Raw genomic sequence first — 24,719 nt, forward strand, 5'->3', positions numbered from 1 at the left:
GTCCGTCACCTCCAGAATATCATCCATCCATCTTGCCCTTGGTCAGCTCCTCTTCCTTTTGCCTTCCACTTTCCCTAGCATCAGCATCTTCTCCAGGGTATCCCGTCTTCTCATGATGTGGCCAAAGTACTTCAGTTTTGCCTTTAATATCATTCCCTCAAGTGAGCAGTCTGGCTTTATTTCCTGGAGTATGGACTGGTTTGATCTTCTTGCAGTCCAAGGCACTCTCAGAATTATCATATCATATCATATCATAGAATAGTAGGGCTGGAAGGGGCCTACAAGCCATCGAGTCCAACCCACTGCTTAATGCAGGAATCCAAGTCAGAGCATCCCTGACAGATGGCTGTCCAGCCTCATCTTGAATGCCTCCAGTGTGGGAGAGCCCACCACATCCCTAGGTAATTGTTTCCATTGTCGTATTGCTCTAACAGTCAGGAAGTTTTTCCTGATGTTCAGCTGGAATCTGGCTTCCTGTAACTTGAGCCCATTATTCCGTGTCCTGCACTCTGGGATGATCAAGCAGAGATCCTGGCCTTCTTCTCTGTGACAACCTTTCAAGTACTTGAAGAGCACTATCATATCTCCCCTCAGTCTTCTCTTCTCAAGGCTAAACATGCCCAGTTCTTTCAGTCTCTCTTCATAGGGCTTTGTTTCCAGTCCCCTGATCATCTTCGTTGCCCTCCTCTGAACCCTCTCCAGTTTGTCTGCATCCTTCTTAAAGTGTGGTGCCCAGAACTGGACACAGTACTCCAGATGAGGCCTAACCAGTACTGAGTACACTTTCTTCTTTCACCTTCATCATCAGGTTCCTCAGCTCCTCCTCACTTTCAGCCATCAAAGTGGTATCATCTGCATATCGGAGATTGTTAATGTTTCTTCCAACGATTTTAACTCCAGCCTTGGCTTCATCAAGCCCAGCACGTTGCATGATGTGTTCTGCGTACAGGTTGAATAGGTAAGGTGAGAGTATACAACCCTGCCGTACTCACATTTTTCTTAATGACTTGGAGGAGGAGGTGCAGGGAATGCTGATCAAATTTGCAGATGACACAAAATTGGGCGGGACAGCTAATACCTTGGAAGACAGAAACAAAATTCAAAGTGATTTTGATAGATTGGAGCGCTGGGCTGAAAACAACAGAATGAAATTTAATAGGGATAAATGCCAAATTCTGCACCTAGGAAAAAGAAACCAAATGCACAGTTAAAAGATGGGGGATACTGGCTCAACCACACTACAAGCGAGAAGGATCTTGGAATTGTTGTCGATCACAAGCTGAATATGAGCCAACAATGTGATGTGGCTGCAAAAAAGGCAAATGCTCTTTGGGGCTGCATTAATAGAAGCATAGCTTCCAAATCCCGGGAAGTACTAGTTCCCCTCTACTCAGCACTGGTTAGGCCTCATCTGGAGTACTGGGTCCAGTTCTGGGCCCTGCACTTTAAGAAGGATGCAGACAAGCTGGAGAGTGTTCAGAGGAGGGCAGCAAAGATGATCAGGGGACTGGAAACAAAGCCCTATGAAGAGAGACTGAAAGAACTGGGCATGTTTAGCCTTGAGAAGAGAAGACTGAGGGGAGATATGATAGCGCTCTTCAAGTACTCGAAAGGTTGTCAGAGCAATACGACAATGGAACCGATGACCTAGGGAGGTAGTCTGAAATGCCACACTGGAGGCATTCAAGATGAGGCTGGACAGCCATCTGTCAGGGATGCTTTGGCTTGGATTCCTGCATTGATCAGGGGGTTGGACTCGATGGTCCTATAGGCCCCTTCCAGCCCTCCTATTCTATGATTCTACCCATCTTTTCATCTGCCACTTGGGCCCCAGGAAGGGCCACCTGGTGTTGTCACAATGCTTTGCCAAATGGGTGGTTTCCACCATACTTCTAGCCTATCAACTGGCACACCTCTCGACCCCTCCTACAGGTAAGGGATCACTCAAATAGAGCCATGGCATCCTCTGCTGCTTTCCTCAGAGGTATTTCGCTCCCACAACTGTGCAATGCAGCGACCTGGGCTCAGCCATCTGCATTCATCAAACATTACTGCCTGGATAACAGAGCTCACACCAATGTGGCTTTTGGCAGAGCGTTCTTTTCTTTGATTCTGGCATGACAGAGACTCCTTCCACCAATAAGTCTCTGCTTTTCAGCCACCCATATTTGTGAGTCACAGAGACCACAAAGAAGAAGGACATGTTGCTTACCTGTAACTGGTTTGCTGAGTGGTCATTTGTGAACTCACACAGCCCACCCTCTTCCCCGCTTCGAAGCCTTGCCTTCTTTATTCCTCCACTGTGGCGGACTCAGAACTGAGAGGCACGAGGGAGCCACACCTGGAGTGTGCACAGTGGAGGTTGGTGGGGCTCCCACCTAAAACTCTGTTTACCTCTGAATGTTCCTAATGACCGTTCTGCGCAGGCACATAACCCATACGTGTAAGTCACAGACACCACTTGAAGAACTACAGTTACAGGTAGGCTACCTGTCAATATCTTCTTCAACTTTCTGTCCAAGGCCCCACATCCTATCAATACATGTAACCTAATCAAATACACATTTACTTCTGTAGCATTCAGTTTTTATTCCTTGTGATTTTTTTTTTCGTTTTAGATAGTTCATGAACAGTAGGATGATTGAATCTAGTCTGTAGTTTTGGAGTTCAGTGATTTCTCTCTATCCAGTGTTGCTTCTGCTCCCTTCCATGACAGTATTACCCATTTCATCATGGCCCTCAGTTTATGAGGTAAGATATTTTGTGTGTGTTTTTAGGTTGTACTTAACAAACATTCCATCTGACGTTCGATTATAAAAGTGCAGCACTACTTTCCCCTTTTATAAATTGAAAGCATCAAGATCAATCGTTCTTTCTGCTTACCTAGATTTAGGTAAATGACATGTTTAGGGTGTTTTTGTTGGCTCTGTTTGTGGCCCACACAGTACCCATTTGGGTTTTTTTGGCCTCTTGCATGCATTTCTACATGGGGTGGGATGAGCAGTCATAATGATAATGCAAATCTGCACAATTGTTCCTGCTTTTATAGGGATTCTTTCTGGTGCTGCTACTTTAGTATTAAATGAGAGCATGGGCTGCTTTCCCTGCAAACAACCTGTGAGAGCTAATTTGAGATATTATATATGTCTAAGAAAAAAGGAGGGATTGATTAAGATCCCCCTGCCCACCCACCAAGAAACAAATTATTTAGTAGAACAAGGTTTTTGGGACCAGCTTGTGTTGAAGGCAAACAGAGCTTGAGGTAGGTATTGTCCTGACTTCTTAATTTTGAGTCGTGTTTGGGTTTGGTGTTTTAACAGCAGAGTTTTCGAGATGGAGAGAAATTCACTTTCAGTGGAAGATATTCTGCAAATTTATACAATAGGCTTGTATATGTAAATATTGGTTATGTTTTCTACCTTTTGTATGTCTTCATTTTTTATATTAAAAATCATACAAAATGAATGCGATGGAAAAAAAGAAGGGACATGTGATTTCAACCTCCGCACCCTTCCCCAAATTCCCTAGGTAGAGTTGCCTCTTGATCATTTAAGCAGATTTTATTAACCAGTTGGTGTATGTTATTTTTTATGATTGAATTTTGGGTTTCTAGTTTTACAGAAAAATTTAGAATGCTTGTAGGATTGAGCAGTAAATAAGATAGAAGAATCCTTCAATAGAAATGTGGGCACAAGTCCAGAAAATTAAAAATGCTACTAATTTTAGGGACAAACTGGATGTTTTTTATAACGTCTTTTATATGGTATTGCCTCTGCTCAATGTCTCTTTGCTTCCTGTTCTTTGTAAAGTCTATTACAAACAACACGACATCATTGCACTGTGTTTTTCTCCACCCACCCCCACCAGCCAATTATGTGAGGCAGAGGGGGGGAGATGCACAGCATGATGACATCATATCATGCATTGTTTATATTAGATATTACAACACAGGGCACTGATAGTTCTTTCTCTCTTTTAGTTTTACCGTTTTAGGGCACAATTCTATTGGATCTGCCCTGGGTACTCATAAGCCTCTGAACTCGGAGGCTTACTAGTATCCAGTGCATAGCAGGAGGTGCATTGCATTTTTGCCCGTCTAGCAGAGGCTTCAGGGAGGGAGAGGGAAGGAGGCTGGGGACGCCTGGGGATGGCTTGGATCCCTGCGACCCCAGTCCTCTCCCCTCCCCTCCTGCTGGCATGCCCCCTTTCACCCCTCTACAAGCTCGTGTTTGTGAGCTTGTAGAGGCAGCCAGTGCAGTTCGCTCTGCGCTGGCTATGAGGGAGTGGGGGAGGGGTGGGGAGCTCGGACCGGGGTCTGAGGTCAGAGCGCTGTCTCTGGCCTCGGATCCAGGAATCCAAAATATCCTGTGTCCTCTAGACACTATCTAGGGGCCATAAGATTGCTCCTGTAGTAACTTTTTAAAAAAATAACCAAGGACAAAATACTTACTTCTTCCTCGTTGTGTCTCATTTCAGGAAGATCTTATTTTAAATAATGGTTAATTTATAAATGTGTTTTTTTACAAGCATTCCTGTCTTTGTTGTCTATATTTTTATATGTGGAAAAATTCCCATAATTCTATGACTGTGCTAGTTTGCTTGTAACACATTTGTACAGTCACATATTTTCACCTTTGATTCTATAAATTTGCTGTATCAAAGGTCTGTATTACAGTACTGTTGTTACAAAACTGTTGTTGCTTGACAGCCATTGACAGGCACAACACATTTTTATGCCACCAGTCTACTAACTGTGACCTTCCAATTCCTTTTCTCAGCTTTTTGTTCTGCTTCCTTCAACAGTGGACACAGAGGTGCCAATCTTTGTGCTACTCTTTAATTTGCACAGCAGGACCTACATGACCAAACAGATGGCTGATCTCAGTCAGGAAAAGAAGACTGTAAAATGCACCCAGTGCTCTGCATCATTTCAACCGAGCAATGTTGTATTTTTTTGCCCCCATTGCAAAAAGGACCCTGAGTGCTTTGGAGGAGCTGTAGTAGAGACCGCAGATTCAGCGATTGCTCCAGCCTCAGGAAATGAACGTTCAGGATTTGAAGAAGGCACGTCAAAGAAACAAACATCTCCTATAGGAGACGTAAGCAAACTAACATAAGAGATTTTATTCTCTTTTTTCCTCCAAGATACATATTCAAATTAGTTTCCGCCTTGTGGATACTTAGCCAGCAGCAGTCATGTCAGATGTGAATGGGAGGGAGCTGTCAGGATTCAAACCTACACTGCACACCCTGCTCCTTCAGCCACAGAAACAGACAGGAGACAGATGTACCATGGGACATGGTGCCCAGCCATATGTGCCAGGACCACGTAGCTGCATAAAAAACCTTAACCCTGTGAAACAGCAGTGGTCTTTCCAGCAGTAGGTACCAGGCTCAAGCCCTGGATGTGGCCCAGTCCACACAGGCACATCTGATGGAGTGTTGAGCCAGTCAGTCAGGGAGAGTGTTGCATGGGTCCATTGCCTACCTCCTACATGGGCTAGGTAGTCTTTTGCCTCCTCTCTCCCTGGAAACTCAAGTGATCACTCCACCTCCATATGCTGTTCTGCTTAACTGGCCGGCCCTGCTAGTTATTTGCCAAGTAGGCATCATTTTCCTCCCCACCCTGCCAACTGACTGCATCATTTATCATGGCAGCGGTAACTTTTCCTCTGGTCATTTCTGAGGGGCTTCCCCCTTGCTCTCACTGGAGCCTGAGTGGGCAGAGAGTGGAGGGCTCACTGACCTAGAGCCCTAGTAGCAGAAAAATAATTGATCCCCTCCTAGTCAAAGTCCCATTTTGAAGTGAGATTGACCTAGGGTAATGGAAGGGGATCCCTTTCTGCTAACTCCCAGTGACAAAGGAACAGCAGCTGTGACAAAGTGAAAGCTTTTACTGAACAGCATCAAAGATAGATGGGGTCGCCAACCTTTTACCCTAGCACGACAGCAGAGTAGGAAGTGGTTTGTTCACCATGGCTCTATCTTCATGCTTTCTCTGTTTTCATTGCTACCTGTCATGGAACTTGCAAAGGTGCAGGAGCCTGTGTGGAACACGTAGGTTAGCAATCCCACAGAGGAACAGCTGGAAGAGCTTTGGTCACTGCTAGGGATGGATGATTTGTGTCAGATTGCCTTGTTACCTGATTTTTGCTGTGGCCTGTAGTGGAAGTCCTGTTCTCTACAGCACCTGTTGGAGAGCTGCCTGCAGAAAGAAAAAGGGGAGACCAAGTAATCGTCAGAATCTGAATACAGGGTCTCTGGACTTGGAATGCACAGTAGTTGTTTATGAGGAAGTAATTGAGAAAGAGTACTGCTGTCTGAATGCTTTTCCAGTGTTCTTGCCTCAACCTCCCTTGCTCCCTCCTTCTGGTTGGATAGTGCAACTTTCCCCAACGTGATGCCTTCCAGATGTTTTGGACTTCATCTCCCATCAGCCCAAGCCAGCATAGCCAATGGTCAGGGATGATGGCAATTGTAGTCTAAAACATCTGGAGGGCACAGGTTGGGAAGCACTGGTATAGTGACGGACACAATAGTTCTTCCTTTCACTGTAGGAAGATTCAGTGGATCTTCGTGTGTGTAGTGACAGATCTGCTCCATCTCTGAGCCAGTGATTGAGAGAGAGAGAGAGAGAGAGAGAGAGATGGTGTCTGAGTGCTCTTTCAGTGCCCTTTCCACTGTTATCAGTGAATGTATGGCCAGGGGTAGCAGTGGTTGGAGTGGAATGCTGGGCATTCACTATCAGACACCTTACCTGCATGTGTGGGTGCATGCTTAGCTTTATGATTTTTTGAGGTGGGGTGGGGTGGAGAGGAGATTCTTTCTCCAGCAGAGTTTAGCTAAGACAATTTTCATTCTATTTATTTATAACTACTGAACGTACTCCTAGTGTTATACAGGGAAGCCTTCAAGCAAAGTTATGCAACTGTCAGAGTTGGACACATTGTGCCTGCCCTGTCCAAAGAAGCCACGGCCACTGGCACCTCTAGGCACAGTCCGTGCCATGGTGCAGCCCTCTGTGCCCCTGACGGAGGGGTCTACTCATTCCATTCCCATCAGGGAGTGTTTTAGAGACAGAGTGATATGGCTCCCCGCCCCCACTTGAAACTATCAATTGCAAATAGGGATGTCAGAGAATTTCGCCACGAATCTCGGGAAGGCCAAATGCCAGTGCATTCGGACCCCTGAAATCGGTGGTGAAATGATCTGCCCCCCCGCCCCCTCCCAGGACGGGACTTACCTTTGGCCAATCTCCCTGGCGGCGGCGGTGCGGCGGCGGTTCGGAGGCGGTTCGGCAGCAGCGGCTGTGGCGGCTGGTCTTCCGACCAGCTGCCACCGCCGCCATTTCCAGTAAAAAAACAACCCCCCCAAACGTGATCCCCCCAAAAACAACCCCCCCCCAAACACTAGATTTTTTAAAAAATACCATGATAGGCTACGTAGATGTTTACGTAGCCTATCATGGCTGAGTGGAAAAAAAAACAAAAAAACCGCGCGTACGCAAATGGCGGCACCCATGGGTGCTGCCATTTGTGTTCCTTATTTTGGCACGTGTAGTCTACGTAAACTTTTATGTAGACTACGGCGAAAATAAGGGGAACGCAAATAGCGTATGCTATTTGCGTTCCCCTTATTTTCGCCGTAGTCTACGTAAATGTTTACGTAGACTACACGTGCCAAAATAAGGAACGCAAATGGCGGCGCCCATGGGCGCCGCCATTTGCGTATGCATGTTTTTTTTTCTTTCACTCAGCCATGATAGGCTACGTAAACATTTACGTAGCCTATCACGGCTGACTGCAGGGACGCAAACGGTGATGGCTACGGCCGCCGCCATTTGCGTTCCCGGCCGGCCTGGATTCGCGGCGGGAGGGACGGGGCACCTCCCCCCCGGCCAGAATTTCGGAGGGAGGGACGGAGCGCCTCCCCCCCACTGCGAAGCAAATTTCGTCAAAGGTAAGGGACTTTCGTACATCCCTAATTTTGCAAAGCTATGTGCTGGTTATGGAAGTCTGCCACCTAATGACTGAATATCTTACTGCAGGCCTCAATCACACAGACACATTTAGGGTGGAATCCTACGCATGTTTAGGCAGAGAAAAGTCCTACAACTCCCAGCATTCCCCAGCCAGCATAGCTGGCTGGGGAATGCTGGGAGTTGTAGGACTTTGCCTAAACATACATAAGATTGCAGTCTTAATGTAATTAAAATTAATGCATTAAAAAAAACCCAAATAACCCCAAGATGCACAGCCCTAGGCTTCCTTTAGTATGCATGCCAAGTTTCAGGTCTCTAAGGTTCAAGGTTATGGCGCTATGGCTTTGACAGAGAGACAGACAGGCAGACACAATCCTCTTTTATTATTATAGATACTTATACAGCTTAATATAATAAAATCTCTAAGCAGTTTACACATAAAATACTATAAAACCATACCATATATCATACATATATCATACAATATAAAAACAATATAAAATAATAAACAATTAACTTAAAACAAGAACAATAAACAGTAGACCAGTGCCACAGTCAGTCACAAGTTAGGAAAAGACTATATAAACCTAAGTTTTCAAAAGGCATTTGAAGCTCACTACAGTTTCTGCCTCTCAAACCGTGTGTGAGAGGGTGTTCCAGAGGGTGGGTGCAACTGCCGAAAAGGCCCATTTTGGTGATGTTACCAATAAGGCCTCCTCTAAAGATCTCAACAGTTGATTCAGTGAATATAGGAGCAGGTGGTCTGCTAGGTATCCTGATCCCAAGTTATTTAGGGCATTGTATGTCAACTACACCATGGTTTGGTAGCTAATAGGCAGCCAGTACAGTTCTTTTAACACAGGTTTAACCCTAGCTGCTGAGCACCCTACTAAGCACTCCAAATCTCTTAATGACTCTCCCAGTGGTGTCATATAGATGTTAAACAACATCGAGGAGAAAATACTGCCCTGTTGTACCCCACAATTTCACTGCCAGGGGGCTGAGGCAATCACCTGGCGTTATTCTCTGGAACTGACCCTGTAAATAATAGCAGAACATCTATAGGGATTACATCTCCCTCTCCAGGAGAGAGATGGTCTGCTGGGTCTGAGTGTTTGTATCTGGTGTTGGGCCAGAGAGACGGGTTAGGATTCTGCTGGTGTACCAGCTACCCCTCTGTCCATCAGTCTTCCTATCCCAACTGGTTGGGGTGGCCTTAAACATAGTGTTAGAGAATCCAAGGAGGCTTGCCCTGGGGGACTTTAATATTAATGCTAGGATCATCTTGGTGGGGCCAGCTTTGGACATCATGGCTGCCATGACAACCATGGGGCTGTCTTGGCACATCACAAGCCCAACACATTTTATGGATTACATTCTTAATCCAATATTTTTGTCTGGACAGGAGGTTGGTGGCCTGGAAGTGGGAAGGATCTCTATGACCCCTGTATCGTGGTGAAATCACTTGGTAGCACCCATTCCCCTCTGCAGAAGTGTACCTGTGTGGGACACATTAAGATGATCCACCCCCAGAGACTTATGGAATCTGATAGATTCCCAAATGCTCATGGGGAGTTCCTGGTTGACTTGGCTGGTGCTCTTGTTTCATTTTGAAACAGCAAGATGGAATAGGCAGTTGACAATGAGTGCTCTACAGGAGGGGTGTTCAGGGGCAAAGATAGTCCTATAGTCCCCTAGTTTACAAGGGCATTTGCAACAATGAAATAGGCAAGGAGATGACTAGTACATGTGACACAAGTCTTGTAGTGAATATGAGCAAACACAAGTGAGAGCTCATTATTGAGTCTGCTTCATTACAGTGGTGATGGTGAAGCAAAGTTACTTCTCTTCCACCATTGCATCTTCAGGTAGCCATCCATCAGAGCTTTTCTGGATGGTAAAAGGTTTATTACAGCTTGATCCAGGAAGGGATATATTAGAATCCTTGAAGGATTCAGAGGATTCCCTCTGACCTTGATGCCACTGTTGGAGCAGCATTGAAAGCACCATCTGGTTTAGTTATATGGGATAGTTTCATTTGATGTTGCCTGAGGATGTACTTGGAGGGGTTGAACTGACCACGTCTGTTCTTGAACCTTTCCCATCATGGCTAATTACGGCAAGCCAGAGGGACCTGACTGGGTGGGTCTGGGAAATGATTAATGCTTCTTTGCAAGAGGGAATGGTCTCCCAAACCTTGAAACTGGAGATAGTGAGGCCACTCCATAAGATATTCTCTTTGGACCCAGAAGAATGTAATAACTATCGTCCAGTTGTAAGTATTCCCTTTTTGGGCCAGGGTGCTGGTAATTCATCTCCAGGCACTTTGGGATGAAATAGATGACCTGGAATCATTTCAGTCCAGCTTCAGGCGTGGCTTTGACACTGAAACAGCTTTGGTTGCCCTAATGGATCACCTCTGTTGGGAGAGTGTGACTCTGTGGGTTCTCCTTGATCTCTCTGCAGCATTTGATACCATCAACCATTGGTAACTTTCTGGAGTAACTCTGTGGGATGAATGAAGAGGGCATAGTACTATGGTGGTTTCTGCTCCTACCTGGACAGTGGGTTCCAAAAGATGGGTTTTCTGCTTGACCCCATGATACATGCTCTGGGGTCCATCTTATTCTCCATGCTTTTCAATATCTATATGAAGCTAGTCAGAGAGGTCATCCAAGGTTTTAGAGTGAGGTGTCATCAGTATGCTGATCCTGATGACACTCAGCTCTGTCATCTAAGTCAGGTGAAGCAGAGCAGGTGATGAACTGGTACCTGGATTTTTCTAATGGCCTGAATGAGGGATAGGAGTTCGAAACTGAATTCTGACAAGATGGAGGAATTGGGGGTATATGGTTCATGGCTCCACAGAATCAGTGTTCAACTTGTTCTGGACATGGTTGCATTCCCCCTGAAAGAGCAGATTCACAGCTTGGGGATGCACCTAGATCCAGCTTTATCAGTAGAGGTCCAGGTGGCCTTGGTGGCACAGAGTGCCCTTTACCAGTGTTGCTTGGTTTGCCAGTTGTGGCCGTTCCTGGATGGGGATAGTCTGGCCATGGTGTTCCATGCTCTAATAAACTCTCAGGTGGATGATTGTAATGTGTTATGTGTGGGGCTACCCTTGAACATGTTGAACTAGTGCAGAATATGGCTGCGAGAATTTTAACTGGTACAGCCAGATTTGTTCACACTATACCAGTCTTAAAATAACTGCACTAGCTGTCTATTCACTTCCAGGACCAATTCAGGGTTCTGGTATGTATGTTCAAAGCCTTAAATGACTTACGAGCCAAATCTGAAGGAGCACCTCTTGTTGTACCAGTCTGCCCACATTTTGAAGCTCTTCTTCATTTATTTACTTATTTATTTCGTTCATTTCTAGTAGGTCCAATAACTAATGTTCTCTGGGTGGATTACAACCAGAGTGTCTCCATGTGTCTTCCTTAATAGAAGTGTGGTATGTAACATTGAAAGAGAGGCCTTTTTCAGTAGTGGTGCCTTGATTATGGAATGCCTTCCTTAAAGAGGTGAGCGTGGTGCTGACATTACATTATTTTCTATAGCAGGTTAAGGGCACAATCCTGTTTATACAGAAAAAAGTCCTACAACTCCCAGCATTCCATAGCCAGCATGGCTGGCTGGGAGATGCTGGGCATTGTACGACTTCTTTCTGTCTAAACATGCGTAGTTCCTTCTTTTTGCCCTTTTTGAAGACAGGAACAACATTAGCCCTCCTCCAGTCATCTGGCACTTCACCCATCCTCCATGATTGCTCAAAGATAATAGATAGTGGTTCTGAGAGTTCTTCTGCCAGTTCCTTTATTACTCTAAGGTGCAGTTCATCTGGCCCTGGAGATTGGAACTCATTCAAAGTAATTAGGTGTTCCTTGACCATATGCCTATCAATCTCAAGTTGCAATCCTGCCCCTTCAGCCTGTACTTCACCTTTGCTAGAGGGTCATAGACCCTCTTTTGGGAGAAGACTGAGCCAGGGTAGGAAATGAGCACTTCTGCCTTTTCCTTGTCATCTGTTATCATTTTGCCATCCTTATTAGCTGAACCACATTTTCTTTCCTCTGTCTTTTACTTTGCACGTAGCTGAAGAAAGGCTTTTTGTTGCTCTTAGCATCCCTCACTAACCTCAGCTCATTAGCCTTCCTGACACCATCCCTGCAATTCTGTGCTACCTGCCTGTACTCTTCCTTTGTTGCTTGGACTTCTCTACACTTCCTATATGTGTACTTTTTTGTTTTCAGGTCATCTCTAAGCTTTTTGTGAAGCTACATTGGCTTCTTCTGTTGTCTTCCACCTTTTTTTCTTGTTGGAATTGTTTGTAATTGTGCCTTGAGAATTTCCTTTTTAAAAAACTCCTACCCATCTTGGACTCCTTTTCTCATTAGAGTCGCTTGCCATAGGACCTTACTTATCATTGTTCTGAGTTTATTGAAATCAGCTTTCCTAAAATCCAGGGTACGTGCTTGGCTACACCCGGGTTTTGCTTCCTTTAGAACCATGAACTCAAGTATAATATGGTCGCTTTCCCCCAGAGTTCCTGTAACTGCTACTTTACCCACTAAGTCATCTCTGTTGGTTAGGATGAAGCCAAGGATAGCAGATCCTCTAGTTCCTACCTCTACTTTCTGTAGGAGGAAGTTATCCACCACACAAGTCAGGAATTTCTTGGAGGGGCCATGTTTTGCAGAATTTGTCTCCCAACAAATATCGGGGAAATTGGAGTCCCCATTACTACTACATTATGCTTCCTTGAAACATTGGCTATTTGCTTTTTAAAAGTTTAATCCTTGTCTTCTCCTTGATTGGGTGGCCAGTAGTAGACTCCAACCACCATGTTGCTTTTATTCTTTGCTCCATTTATTTTAACCCAGATGCTCTCAATGGGGCTATCAAGCTCATCCTCCTGTATTTCTGTGCAGAGGTATGTATTTTTAACATACAGTGCAACCCCACCTCCCTTTCTGTTCCTTCTGTTCTTTTTGAAGAAGTTCTATCCTTCAGTTGCTGTATTCCAATCATGAGAGTCATCCCACCAAGTCTCAGTTACACCTATCAAGCCATAATTTCCCTCCTGTATTAAGAGTTCAAGTTTGTTCTGTTTGTTTCCCATACTCTGGGCATTGGTATATAGGCATCGAAGACCATGTGCTTCATGGTCTGGCTTTCTTCCTACATGTTTGTGAAGACTATTATTGGGCGCTATTGGAGCTGTTCCCTCCGTTGCGGTGCATGAGCCTTTGTCCATTGTTACCCCCAACTTTACGTCTCCCTTCTCCGTAGGATTCAGTTTAAAGCCCTCCTGATAAAGTTCTTCATGCTGTGGCCAAACACGTTCTTCTCTGCCTTTGTGAGGTGCAACCCGCCCCTTGTCAACAGTCCATCTTCCAGGAAGTATAGCCCGTGATCCCAGAATCCAAATCTCTCATGTTGGCACTGCCTTCGTAGCCAGTCATTCATCCGGAGTATTTTTCTTTCCCTTTCTATCCCTCTTCTAACTACTGGAAGGATGGATGAGAAAACTTATCTGGGCCCCAAAGTTCTTGAATTGCCTTCCCAAAGCTTCAAAGTCTGACGTGATTTCTTCGTAGCTCGGCTTAGCGGTATCATTTGCTTCCGCATGGATGAAAAGAAAGGGATACCTGTCAGTGGGCTTTATGAGTACAGGCAACCTTTCAGTCATGTCTGTAATCCGTCCCCTAGGAGACAGCATACCTGGCGACTCCACGGGTCTTTGAGACATACTTGGGTTTCTATCCCATGCAGCATGGAGTCTCCCACTACTACTACTCTTCTCTTTTTGTAGCTGTAGGCCTTGGTTTCATTGCCTCTGCTTGGCTGACCTTCAGCATCTTGCTTGCTCTCATGCAGGTTCCCCTGTAATTCTCCCTCTGCAGGCTGTCCTCCAGTCTCCTCCTCAAGTACCTGGAAACGGTTCCCTACTTCCACTGCCTCCACTGGTGATGAGTGTCTTCTAGTTCTTCTGCTCCTAACTGTCACCCTTTTCCAAGGAGTATCCTCTACTTCATTTTTCCTCACCTCAGCAGTTTCCTTTTCTGCCTAAGCTTGCTGTTGCTCTTCTAGCTTCTGTTCTTCACTTTGCTGCTGTAGTTCCACCGTTCTGTCCAAGAACTCTTCGTGTTCCCTTATTCCCTGGACTGTCAACAGTTGCCGCTCCAGTCCTCTTACTTTTTTTTCCAGTAGCGTGATCAACTTGCACTTGTTGCCCGTGTAGGCCATGTTGTTCTCAGGCAAGAAAACAAACACGGCACGCATCTTGCAGGTCACCACCACTGGGGAGTCCTGTCCTTCCATAGTCTCTTTTCCTTTTTGTGTCTAGCTTCCTGGTTGTTCTAGAGTAGCCTGTGCCTCAGCTGGGAGACGGGAAACAGACTGAAGCTTCCTGCCCACTCAGATGCTGGGAGTACTCAGGCCACCCCCCCCCCCAATTAATTGAAGCTCTCAGGGGCACCTGGTGAACTCACAGCCACTCAGCAGGAAATGGACAGCCCTCTGGGCTTCCTCCAGCCCACTTACCTCTTTGCCTTTGTCTCCTTTGTCTCTTCTGCCACTGCAGCTCCCCTGGCCAACTCCTGTTTGCTCCCCCTGTTCGCTTGCTCTGATCGCTTGCTCGCTGGGAGCTTGATTGCTTCTGTAGTCCCTAGACCAGCTGGAGCAGCTTCCTCTGGCTCAGCTGGGAGGCGGGAATCTCAGATGGCCATCAGTATTTAAGGAGTATATCCTGATCTGCTTTTGAAAAAAGATGTAAATTTTATAAAAATCGTAATTGTCGTTTATGAAGCCAATCTTTGATGCCTTTAGTGTAGGAATCACATCATATTAGCATAAATAATTTTTAACATCTTCTTGTTCGCTTAGTTAGACACATACTTGTTTATTTTCTAGACATCAGTTACCACATTAATTTAATACTTACAGTGCAATCTTATACATGTCTACTCAGAAATAAACCCTATTGAATTCAATGAGGCTTACTCCCAGGTAAGTGGGCATAGGATTACAGCCTCAGGGCGCAATCCTATGGCTGCTAGACAGCGTCTAGACGGCCATAGGATTTTTCATTTTCTGGGAACCGAGCTTGGAGCCAGCGCTTTGAAAGAGCAGCATGGAGCAGCCAAAAAGGGGGTGTTCCTGGGGGCGGGGAGGGGACAGCGGAAGTGCCATTACAACACTTCCTATGCACTGTCCAGCATCTCTCCCCGCTGCCACGCCTCAAGGAGCCCTGGCTAGACAGCTGAAATTGGCCATCTAGCAGCAAATGCAGGGCGGCCGAAGTGCGGAGGAGAAGATCTGCTCTGCCCACCCTGCACTGGATAGTCAGTCACCTCTGAGTTCGGAGGTGGACAACTATCCCCATAGGATTTTGCCCTTAATTGATTAATTTACATGCAGGCATTTATACCATGTCATATCAGCTTAGTTGCCATTGAATCTGCTACTGTAGTTCTTGTTTGACTATAGAAACTGGTGGGAACATGCTAGGTCATTCACACTAAAAGAAGTATTTTTGCTTTCCTTATGTTATGCTCTAAGTTTTTTTTGTTTATATTATTAGTAGTATTCGTTAGAAATGTTTTTAAAACCCTAGTAATTGCTCTAATTGAGAAGATACATTGCTCTTTATTGAAGTTGCCCCAAATCTGTAATGTTTTAGCATAAGCTCAGTTGTGAATACATTTGTAACTATAGTCTCTTTACTTGATTTCCTCACATATGTAGCTCTGCTTTAGTTTAAAAGGCTTGTGTAGGTGCAGTGAGAATCATTTACACTGATTTATTTGAAACAATGCATATGAATATATGAACTCGCCTTAAACTGAATCAAATCATTTATTCATCTAGCCCAGTAATATCTACTGTGACTACAGCAGCTTCTCCAAGATCTCAGGCTGAGGTCTTTTCCAGCTCACTTGCACTGAATTTGAGACATTCTACACCAATGCAGGATGATGCTATTCAGGGTGGCTTTGACAGTTCTCTTCTTTCACTCTGTCACCTGTTGATGCATGGTATAATTGTCTGCTGCCATGTAGACATACTCATTTTCTTATAGAAAACAGGAAAGAGAGGGATATTGGAAGGCATACTGCAGAACCCAGACTCTATTGGTGGGAGGCATTTTTGGCCATGTTTTCCAGAAAGAAAAATACAACTACTGATTTTCACCATGTTAATTTCAGCAACTGAAGTAGAACATAAGAAAGATGATGCAACATGAATTAATTTGGACTTCCTGACTGAAATTGATCAAAAGCATTACATGGAAGGGATCCAGATTCTTATATAAAGTGTCTCTACATCTTTCTCACTCCTTATTCACCCTTTATTATATATATTTCTACTGTTGTTTTGAAATCTATTAAGTTCATCTTTTCAAGTTCTCGTCCCACTTCATATATTTTCTTGTTTTCTTGTAATAACTTGCATATAACTTACTTCATGTGCTTGAAGGTATGTAAAACAGTGTATAGGCTTTTCAAACAATGGCTTGTGTTTTAATTTCATGCTTCTCTTTTTATGTTCCTAAAGATGTCAAAGTCAGACCTAACAGACTGTCACAGAAAAATGCTCATTACCTCAGGCATTCGTGGCAGTAGTACAGAATTCAAAGTTCCTCACACACGAATAGAGGATGGAGCAGCAATTCAGGTTTGTAACTATATCCCTCGGAACTTTTGGTATAACTTTAAGAAGAAGATTACAACAATGGTAGATAACTGTGTTGGTCCTTTAGAAAAAATCTATAAGCTACCGTATTGGCAGTATCTTTATTAGGACCACCTAAAATGCCACAAAGTCAAGAGCAAGCTATTGAGTTCTCCAGAGCTCTTCACCAGGCTGAATGTTAAACAAAACAAGGCACAGGTGGGGAGAAAAAGTTGGGCATGCTGTTATTACCACACTTGCTCTGGACATGCATCTCTGTCTGCAGACTACTTTTCTGTATTCAGGGAATATGGCTGGGGGGAATATAGCTCAAATGTTGTGCTAGGGAATTTGGGTCAGTGTTTGCCACTGCAGCTTGACTCTGTTCTAGGGGACAGGTTCTTGTATGTCTGGCCTAGAACTAGTATGTTTTAACGAAAAAGCAAGGGAGCCTAGCATGAGTAACTGGCATTGTTTAGTCAAGATCGTGGAGTGTTCACATAAGGTACTCATAGGAGCAACAAAGATGAGATCAGAGCTTTTCCAGAAATCAAGTTTTATTGAGAAAATTTAACAAAATAGCAGTTAAATGGTTAATTTTGAAGGCTTCCCAGGAAGGGGGAGGGGTTAAGGGTGAGTTTGTGGCAGGGTTGCACAATGTGACTTCATTTTCAGAGGAGCTGGGGGGAAGAAGGTGATTGCAGGTTGAAATGTGGTTAGAAGAAAAATAAAAGAGGAAGATATTCCTTTAGGTTGTCTTTGAAAACTAGAGAAGGAGGGTGATAATCCAAAGTGTAAGAACAGATACTCAGCTGCAAAATCAGGACACAGGATACATGAGCTTTGGGAGGGGAGAAGGGGAGGTTTAGGAAGGGGGAATAGGGCTCCAGTAAAGCTTGTGGGGGAAAGGGACCTTCTCAGAATGCTCAGCAGTTCCCAGATCAGTTATAGGTTTGGTTGGCAAAAGCTTGTGCAAAAGGCTTTGACTGATATGCCAGCTATAGCCTCTCCTGGACATGGATAGTTTGGCCACAGCGGTACAGTGCTAGTAACCCCAAGACTGGATTACTGCAACATGTTCTATGTAGGGCTGCCCTTAAGGTTGGTCTGGAAGCTACAGCAAGTGCAGAATGCAGCAGCTCTGCTGTTGTCAGGAGCTCCTTTTTTCAGCATGTAACACCTTTGCTGAGGGAATCACATTGGCTGCCTATTTGCTACCAGGCCAGATTTAAGGTGTTTTTATTGGTGTATAAAGCCCTAAAAAACTTGGAAGCAGGATATTTGAGAGAGCGCCTTTTCCCTTACCAGCCTGCCTGATCTCTGAGGTCGTCAGATGAAGCACTCCTGGTGGTTCTGCATTAACCTGCGGTCCATTTGGAGTCCACTCAGAGTAGAGTCTTCAGTGTACAGGCTTCCTCTCTGTGGAATTCACTGCCTGTCGATGCCAGGCAGATGGTGTTGCTTGTTTTTGGCACCTGCTGAAGACATTTTCATTTAAACAAATTTTCCCTGATTGACCAGCCACAGTTTTACTGGAATAATTTGATTTTAAATGTTTCTGTTCTTTGCTTTGACTTTTTTTTCTTTTTGATTGTTCACTGCTCAGGAATCTTGTTGGATGTAGAGTGGTATATACATTCTGCAAATAAAATAAAAGGGCAATTCATGGGCAGTTTCCAGGTGTTCCCCCAAAGAAGTGATTTCTTAACAAAAGTGAGGCATTTGGATTAGTGCTTCTTGGAAAAGCCACTTCTAATCTCAGGGCTCACTCTGGCCAACCTTAGATTAGAACTACTGGCAGGGTTGGTATTAATGATCTCAGGAGATCCCACACTAGTTGAATAGTGGAAGAGTCTCCTTTGTCAATGACAATAAATGGTTGCAGTGGGAAACTGAAGCTTGATTGTCCAGTTAGCTATGTCTCTGCTAATTTATCTTTCCAAGCAGAATGAAACCTTTTGTGAGGGGTCAACACTGTTATTGTCCCAAAGCCTAACATTTATTGTTGTTGGTATCAAATAATATTCCTTGTTGCATTACTGTTTCTATCAGAATTTTTTTGCTACATATTACACTGTCTCATCCCACATTGCTCTTGGCCAAAGATATAAAGCAGCTTGGTGAATATTTCTGGACTAAAAATGGCAGGGCGCTGAGGTGGGCACAATCCATTTATATATGGAGCTAGAAGTGAGTGACAAGTAGTTTAGATCATTTTATAGCCATTTGTTTTTTTAAAAAAACAAACTGGTAGCAAAAATAATATTAGAGGAATATGAATTGGACTAGATTACAGCTAAAAACCTGCATGTGGTAAAACAGGTATTAAATTGGAAGTGGAGAGGAAACTCCTTTTGCTGAGACTATACAAGGAGTGCTTTAGGTTTGTGAAAGAGGAATTCTAATTATTTTTTCTTTTTCATTCATTCAGTCTTACTTGCCCCTCCCATAGCTCATTTCTAGGTTATGTTTTTCTAAATGCTTAAAGCATATTTCTGGTTGAGAGTATAAGAAACACCATTGAACAAAACTGAATATTTACTTCCTCAGAAATAAGAGTTTGATTTTTTAATTGAAATTTGCATGTTGTGATACATATTTTATCTCCCCTCCCCAATACATACTTCAGTGCTAACTTAATTTCTTGAACATTCCTATGTAACAAAATCCCACTTTCTAATTTTTGTCTTCTTCCTCTTCTTCTTCATTATTTATTTCTGCAGGAAATTTATTCTTTTGGAAGGAAATTAGGACAAGGCAGCTTTGGTGTGGTGATTGAAGCTACACACAAAGAAACAGGCATAAAATGGGCAATCAAGAAAGTGAACCGGGAAAAGGTAGGCATCATATGTAATGAATTAAGAGTTTTTGTTTTCAGCTGTCATGGATTACGATAACTTCTGAACAGAATTTTATCAGCAGCTTGAATAACCTATCTCCCAAAAAGTGGAGGGGAAAAACCCTCTGTAAGCTGAGATTGATAGATCCTGTGTCAGAATGAACCACCTGTGTACAAAAATAATTGTCCAAATCTTCAATTATATGTGCAAGTCCTGTTCCTTTACTTAAACTCTTTCTTTTATTATAAAAAAATAGAATATGAAAATATTAATAGAAGTTAATATAAATGATAAATCACAAAGGAAAAATGAATAGGATAGTAGCCCCAGTGTCCCTCACTCTCCATTTAAGTCCCACTGGTGCAAACATAGGGACAGCTTGTCCCAGAAAGCAGGCAGGCACGCATTTAAAAAAAGATGGCTGTCCTTCCAGTCCTTCTCACTTCCCTCCCTTTAAACTTTTTTTGGTCTCCTTCCAAAGAAAGTTATGTTGCCCTTCAGTCTCCAAGCAACCAGTTCTCTCTCTTCTAGAGACAAGATCCACATTTTGACTAGGCATCAATTGTCAGAGGCTCACAGGTGGCAATTAACAAAACAGTGTGGCCATGCCATTTTTCGCTACCTTCAGTCTTATAAGCATATCATGCAAAAAAGCAGGAGAGAGGCAAGCACAATCCTTGGTTCATCATGAGGTTATCAACCCTTCTTAGCTTGATTCAATGGGGAACACGACATCCTGCCTTTGGTAACCAAGGAATTCAGGCAGATCTTCTTTTCTACAATCTCCATACCTCCTTCTCAGGGTTAAATTAGGTATCAGTTCTCAGACAATCTAGGTATACTGTAAAGAGAAAAACAAAATCTTTCCCTACTTAACTTTCACTACAATATAAAAAAATAACTATGACAAATATCTTCCTCTAAGGATACTTTTTGATTAACTTAGACCATGTTAGTAGGATTAAAAAGAGGTTAGGGGAAGTTTCAATTCATGACATCTTATTCAATATCAATATAAAATACCACGTTATGTATACTTGATAGGGGACATGACACAGGCAGTGATTATCTTATTTTAACATTGCCTCTAAATTACTATAGGATATTTATGTGCCCAAAACTCCCATTGTAATTGGAGAATATATTGATTACTGTCCTCTTGCTATTGTCTTGAGCTGTAAGTTCCTTGAAAATGGGGACATAATCATAATGTTGGTTATCATTTTGAGACTGCCGATATTTTAAGTGAAATAAGTTGTTTCATACTGCTGCCTCGTATGTTCTGCACATTTGAGTTCAAGGTGTCCCATTAGGATAAATCTTTTAGAATAAAGGGCAATTTTAAAAAGGTTCCACCCTTAAAGATGGCCTAAAAATCATGTTAAGCAAGCAGGTAAGCAAACAAATAAATAGCAAAATCCAATTTGTAATAATCAAATTACATAGGACATTATCTTAACTCATACAGCCGCAGCATCCTACACAGAGCGGCCTCTGTATGGCATAACAGAATGTCCTTTTTCCTCTCTCTCCACCCCACTTTTCTTTGTGCACTGACACGACACTAGGCCCTTATGGGGAGCCTCCCATATCTCTGTCCAATGTGCCTGTTCTGCTTGCTGCCATTTCTTGACTGAGCAGATCTTACATTTCACATAACAGCCTGCTATTCTGTGTTATCATGTATACTGGTTGACATTCTTGTGTGTGTTTGACACAAGTACATCTAACGGATTTTAAAAATGTTGCGTCAACAAGCACCAGTGGGAATGGGCATCTTATTTAGAGGAATAAAGTATCTGGAGTTGAGGGTTTTCAAAGAAATAATAAGAACTATTTATTCAAATTAAAACATATAAGGGTAAATGGTCCAGCACTTAAACGTTAAAAATATCATGGATACTAATAGTTCTAGCAAGTATATGTAAAAGTGGCTTAGAAGAGAGAGAGAAGCAAACATGCTCTATGTGGTTTTCCTGACACTTGGGTGTATAACCTAATATGGAGAAGAGAAGGCATCAGGGAAATGGACATGAGTGAACCCCAATTAGAGGGTTTTAGGGTGGCAATTGGTTTCTGAAGCGATATGGGTAGGGAGGTTGAGAGCAAGTGTTAGGGTGCAAATAGATCAAAGATTGCTGGAAAATGGGGTTTCCATTTGGGGACAGCAGGAGATTTGGGGACAGCAGGAGATGTTCAGGGCTATGGGAGTTGGTCGTGGTGAGAAGAAATGTGGGGAAGGAAAGACTCACTAGCAGTTCAATAAGGGGATCAGAGTTTATCTTTGATGCTTAGGCTTTGGTGAGGGCCTGGTTAAAAGACAGAATAAAATTTAGCAAAAATCAGAAAAAGGAAGTAAAATAGTTCCAGCTGGCTAATGGACCAGTTGGGGAGACGATAGGAGCTACTAAATGGAATATTCCTGGTCTTAAATTTGTACCTTGAGACTGAAGCATTGTAGAAACAGAGCCTAGTGGCAACAGGGGAAAGGGAGAAGGAGACAACATAGGACTTAGAAGATTTTCTCTTGCACTGTCCCTTGGAGAAAACTTTCCTAAAATTCAGTGACTTCTAGCCCTCTTTTTATCTGTGTTTCTGGGTTTAATGGTTACAATAAAAACAATAGTTGTGTCTCCATTTCCTGATGTCTCATTTCATCTTAAATTAAAATGCTGAAAGGATTAAGTGTTGCTATCTAGAGGGAAGACAGGCCCTTCTACTTTTCCTATCTAGGTATCATTTGGGGAGAGGGGCTTTCCATTAACATATAAGCAGAATCCATTCTCAGCCAGACAGTTCCTTGGAGGGGCCAAAACTAGAGCATGCTTGACTTTTAGCAAGTGACATATAGAATGGCAGGATGCAGAAGATTAGGTGTGGGAGACAAAAGCAATGAACTTAGCCAGCAGGTGATGTATACCTTCTGACATGCAGTTTCTGAACTCTTGTAATGGAAGGCTTCTCCTTGCCTTTTTTATTTTTATTTATTTTTTATGTATCTATATTTCTACATTTATTTATTTATTACATTTCTATACTGCCCCATAACCAAAGCTCCCTGGATGGTTCACAAAAATTAAAACCTCAAGGTACAGTGTAGAACAATATAAAATATAAAACTTAAAACTACAATATAAAAGTGCAACCAGAGTAAAACCTAGCAACAATGAAGAGATTTAAAATACAGATTTAAAACAGCCGAGCTAAGAGCCTAAAATACTAAAATGCTAAAATGCTGGGAAAATAAAAAGGTGCCAAAAGGAGTACAACATGGGCACCAGGCAAACCTCTCTAGTGGGCTTATTCCACAGCCAGGGTGCCACAGCAGAAAGGGCCCTCTTCCTGATAGCCACCCACCTCAGTTCCTTTGGCAAGGGCTATTGGAGAAGTACTGCCCAATAGTCAAAGCTCTCTGGGCAGTTCACAACAGTTAAACCATAAAATACAGCAGCATGGTAAAACATAATATAAAACATTTAAGAGTTTTAAAATTACAGTATTTTAAAATACTGTAAAAACCACCACCACTATAAAGATTTAAAAATACAATAACAGAGTTAAAACAATAAAAACTGAAGAACTTAAAAAGCCTGGGAAAATAAAAAGGTCTTCACCTGGTGTCAAAAAGACCACAATGTAGGCACCAGATTAACCTTTCTGGGGAGGGTATTCCATAACTGGGGTGCCACAACTGAAGCCGCCCTCTCCTTAGTAGCCACCCATCTCAGTTAATTTTGTGGGGATACCTGGAGGAGGGCCTCTGAGGGCAATCTTAGGGTCCAGTCAAGTATATATGGGAAGAGGAGGTCCTTCAGGAAACCTGGTCCCAAGCCATTTAGGGCTTTGAAAATTAATACCAGCTCATTGAATTCAGCCCAGAAACAGACTGGAAGCCAGTGCAGATCACAAAGCACCGGCATAATACGTTCACATCAACTAGTCCCCATTAACAATCTTGCTGCCCTATATTGGACCAGCTGACGTTTTTGGACTGTTTTCAAATGCAGCCCCACGTATAATGCATTGCAGTAATCCAGATGAGAGGTTACCAGAGCATGGTTAACTGAAGTTAGGCAACTCTGTCCAGGTAAGGATGTAGTTGGTATATCAGCTTAAGCTGAGAAAAGGTGCTCTGTGCCACTGAGGCCTCCTGTGCCTCCAGTGAACAATGCTGGATACAAGAACACCTTGTGTGGAGGGTTGTATGGAGCCTCCTAGTCCGGGACCATGTTACTGGTTCTGGAACAGCAATGGAGTTGGTACATTTGACAAAAGCCAAGTGTGCATACACCACAAGGGGGTGGGACAAGGCTCTATTATGATCTATGGTAATCTGCTGCCTGTGGATGCATGTTTGTGCAAGGAAGAATAATGATGAACCAAAACCTTAAGCTACTGTTAACAAACTAGAAAATTACAGTAGTTCTACAGAATGAAATCAGTATATTATAAGCGGAGTGCTGGCAGTTACCTGGAATAGGCAGGTGGTCGGGGTGTCTGGAAATGCAGAGGGATGGCCTAGTGGTTTCCCTCAACAAGTTGCTGGGATTGAGGGAGGTCAGCAAATCGGAGAGCTTTATGGAATACAGGGGCATGAGATTGGCTCTGTAAGCCCATTTTTCAGGAGGATTCTGGACAGTAATGCTGACATTCTATATGGAACTGTTAGCAGTTCCTTCCTCCAGCCAATGACCCTGGTGGCACAGGGAGTAGAGAACAAGTGCTTTACCACACTGCTCCTGATCTGAGCCTGTGTAGTGTCTGATAAGACTGAGGTTATGGAACCTGACTTTCAAGCACCTGAGTTATATTTAAAAAGAACCTGCTTAACAAGAAACTATGTAATTAATACTCAAATGTATAAGAAATATATTTTTCTCACTCTTTAAGGCTGGAAGTTCTGCTGTAAAACTACTTGAACGGGAAGTGAGCATCCTAAAAAGAGTAAACCATGAGCATATAATATATCTTGAAGAAGTATTTGAGACACCAAAAGTAAGATTTCCTAAATATTACTCCCACAATGCTATTCACACTAAGGGTCAAGCAAGATGTGATGATGGCAGATGGGTTGCTGATTAATTCCTATAAAGCAGAGATGGGGCTTTATAGGGTGTGAGGGGTGCTGACCCCCCCCCCCCCTTGGGGGTCATCTGAGAATGATGCAGCCACTGCTGGGATAAAAACTTTCCTCTCTGTCATGTGGTGTCATCCATTTT

The 24,719-nt window shown here is 43.3% G+C and overlaps 1 protein-coding gene across 20 annotated transcripts in view; it reads left to right on the forward strand.

Annotated features, from left to right (window-relative positions):
• The window catches only part of STK33 (serine/threonine kinase 33), a 97,620-nt gene that overhangs the window by 36,036 nt on the left and 36,865 nt on the right, over positions 1–24,719 (forward strand). For 11 of the 20 annotated variants that reach the window (XM_084854844.1, XM_084854860.1, XM_084854881.1 and 8 more), the window contains 5 exons: positions 2,619–2,751; positions 4,804–5,099; positions 16,544–16,663; positions 19,384–19,497; positions 24,391–24,495. In XM_084854844.1, coding sequence (XP_084710970.1) covers positions 4,860–5,099; positions 16,544–16,663; positions 19,384–19,497; positions 24,391–24,495 — 579 coding nt within the window. In that variant the 5' untranslated portion in view covers positions 2,619–2,751; positions 4,804–4,859. Of the gene's footprint in view, positions 1–2,618; positions 2,752–4,778; positions 5,100–16,543; positions 16,664–19,383; positions 19,498–24,390; positions 24,496–24,719 lie in introns of all 20 variants that reach the window. The other 9 variants (XM_084854935.1, XM_084854945.1, XM_084854925.1 and 6 more) reach the window with 3 other exon arrangements.

This window comes from Heloderma suspectum, chromosome 1, assembly GCF_057233095.1.
Source record: "Heloderma suspectum isolate Gila_16-S chromosome 1, 16-S_ref, whole genome shotgun sequence".
NCBI lineage: Eukaryota > Metazoa > Chordata > Lepidosauria > Squamata > Helodermatidae > Heloderma > Heloderma suspectum.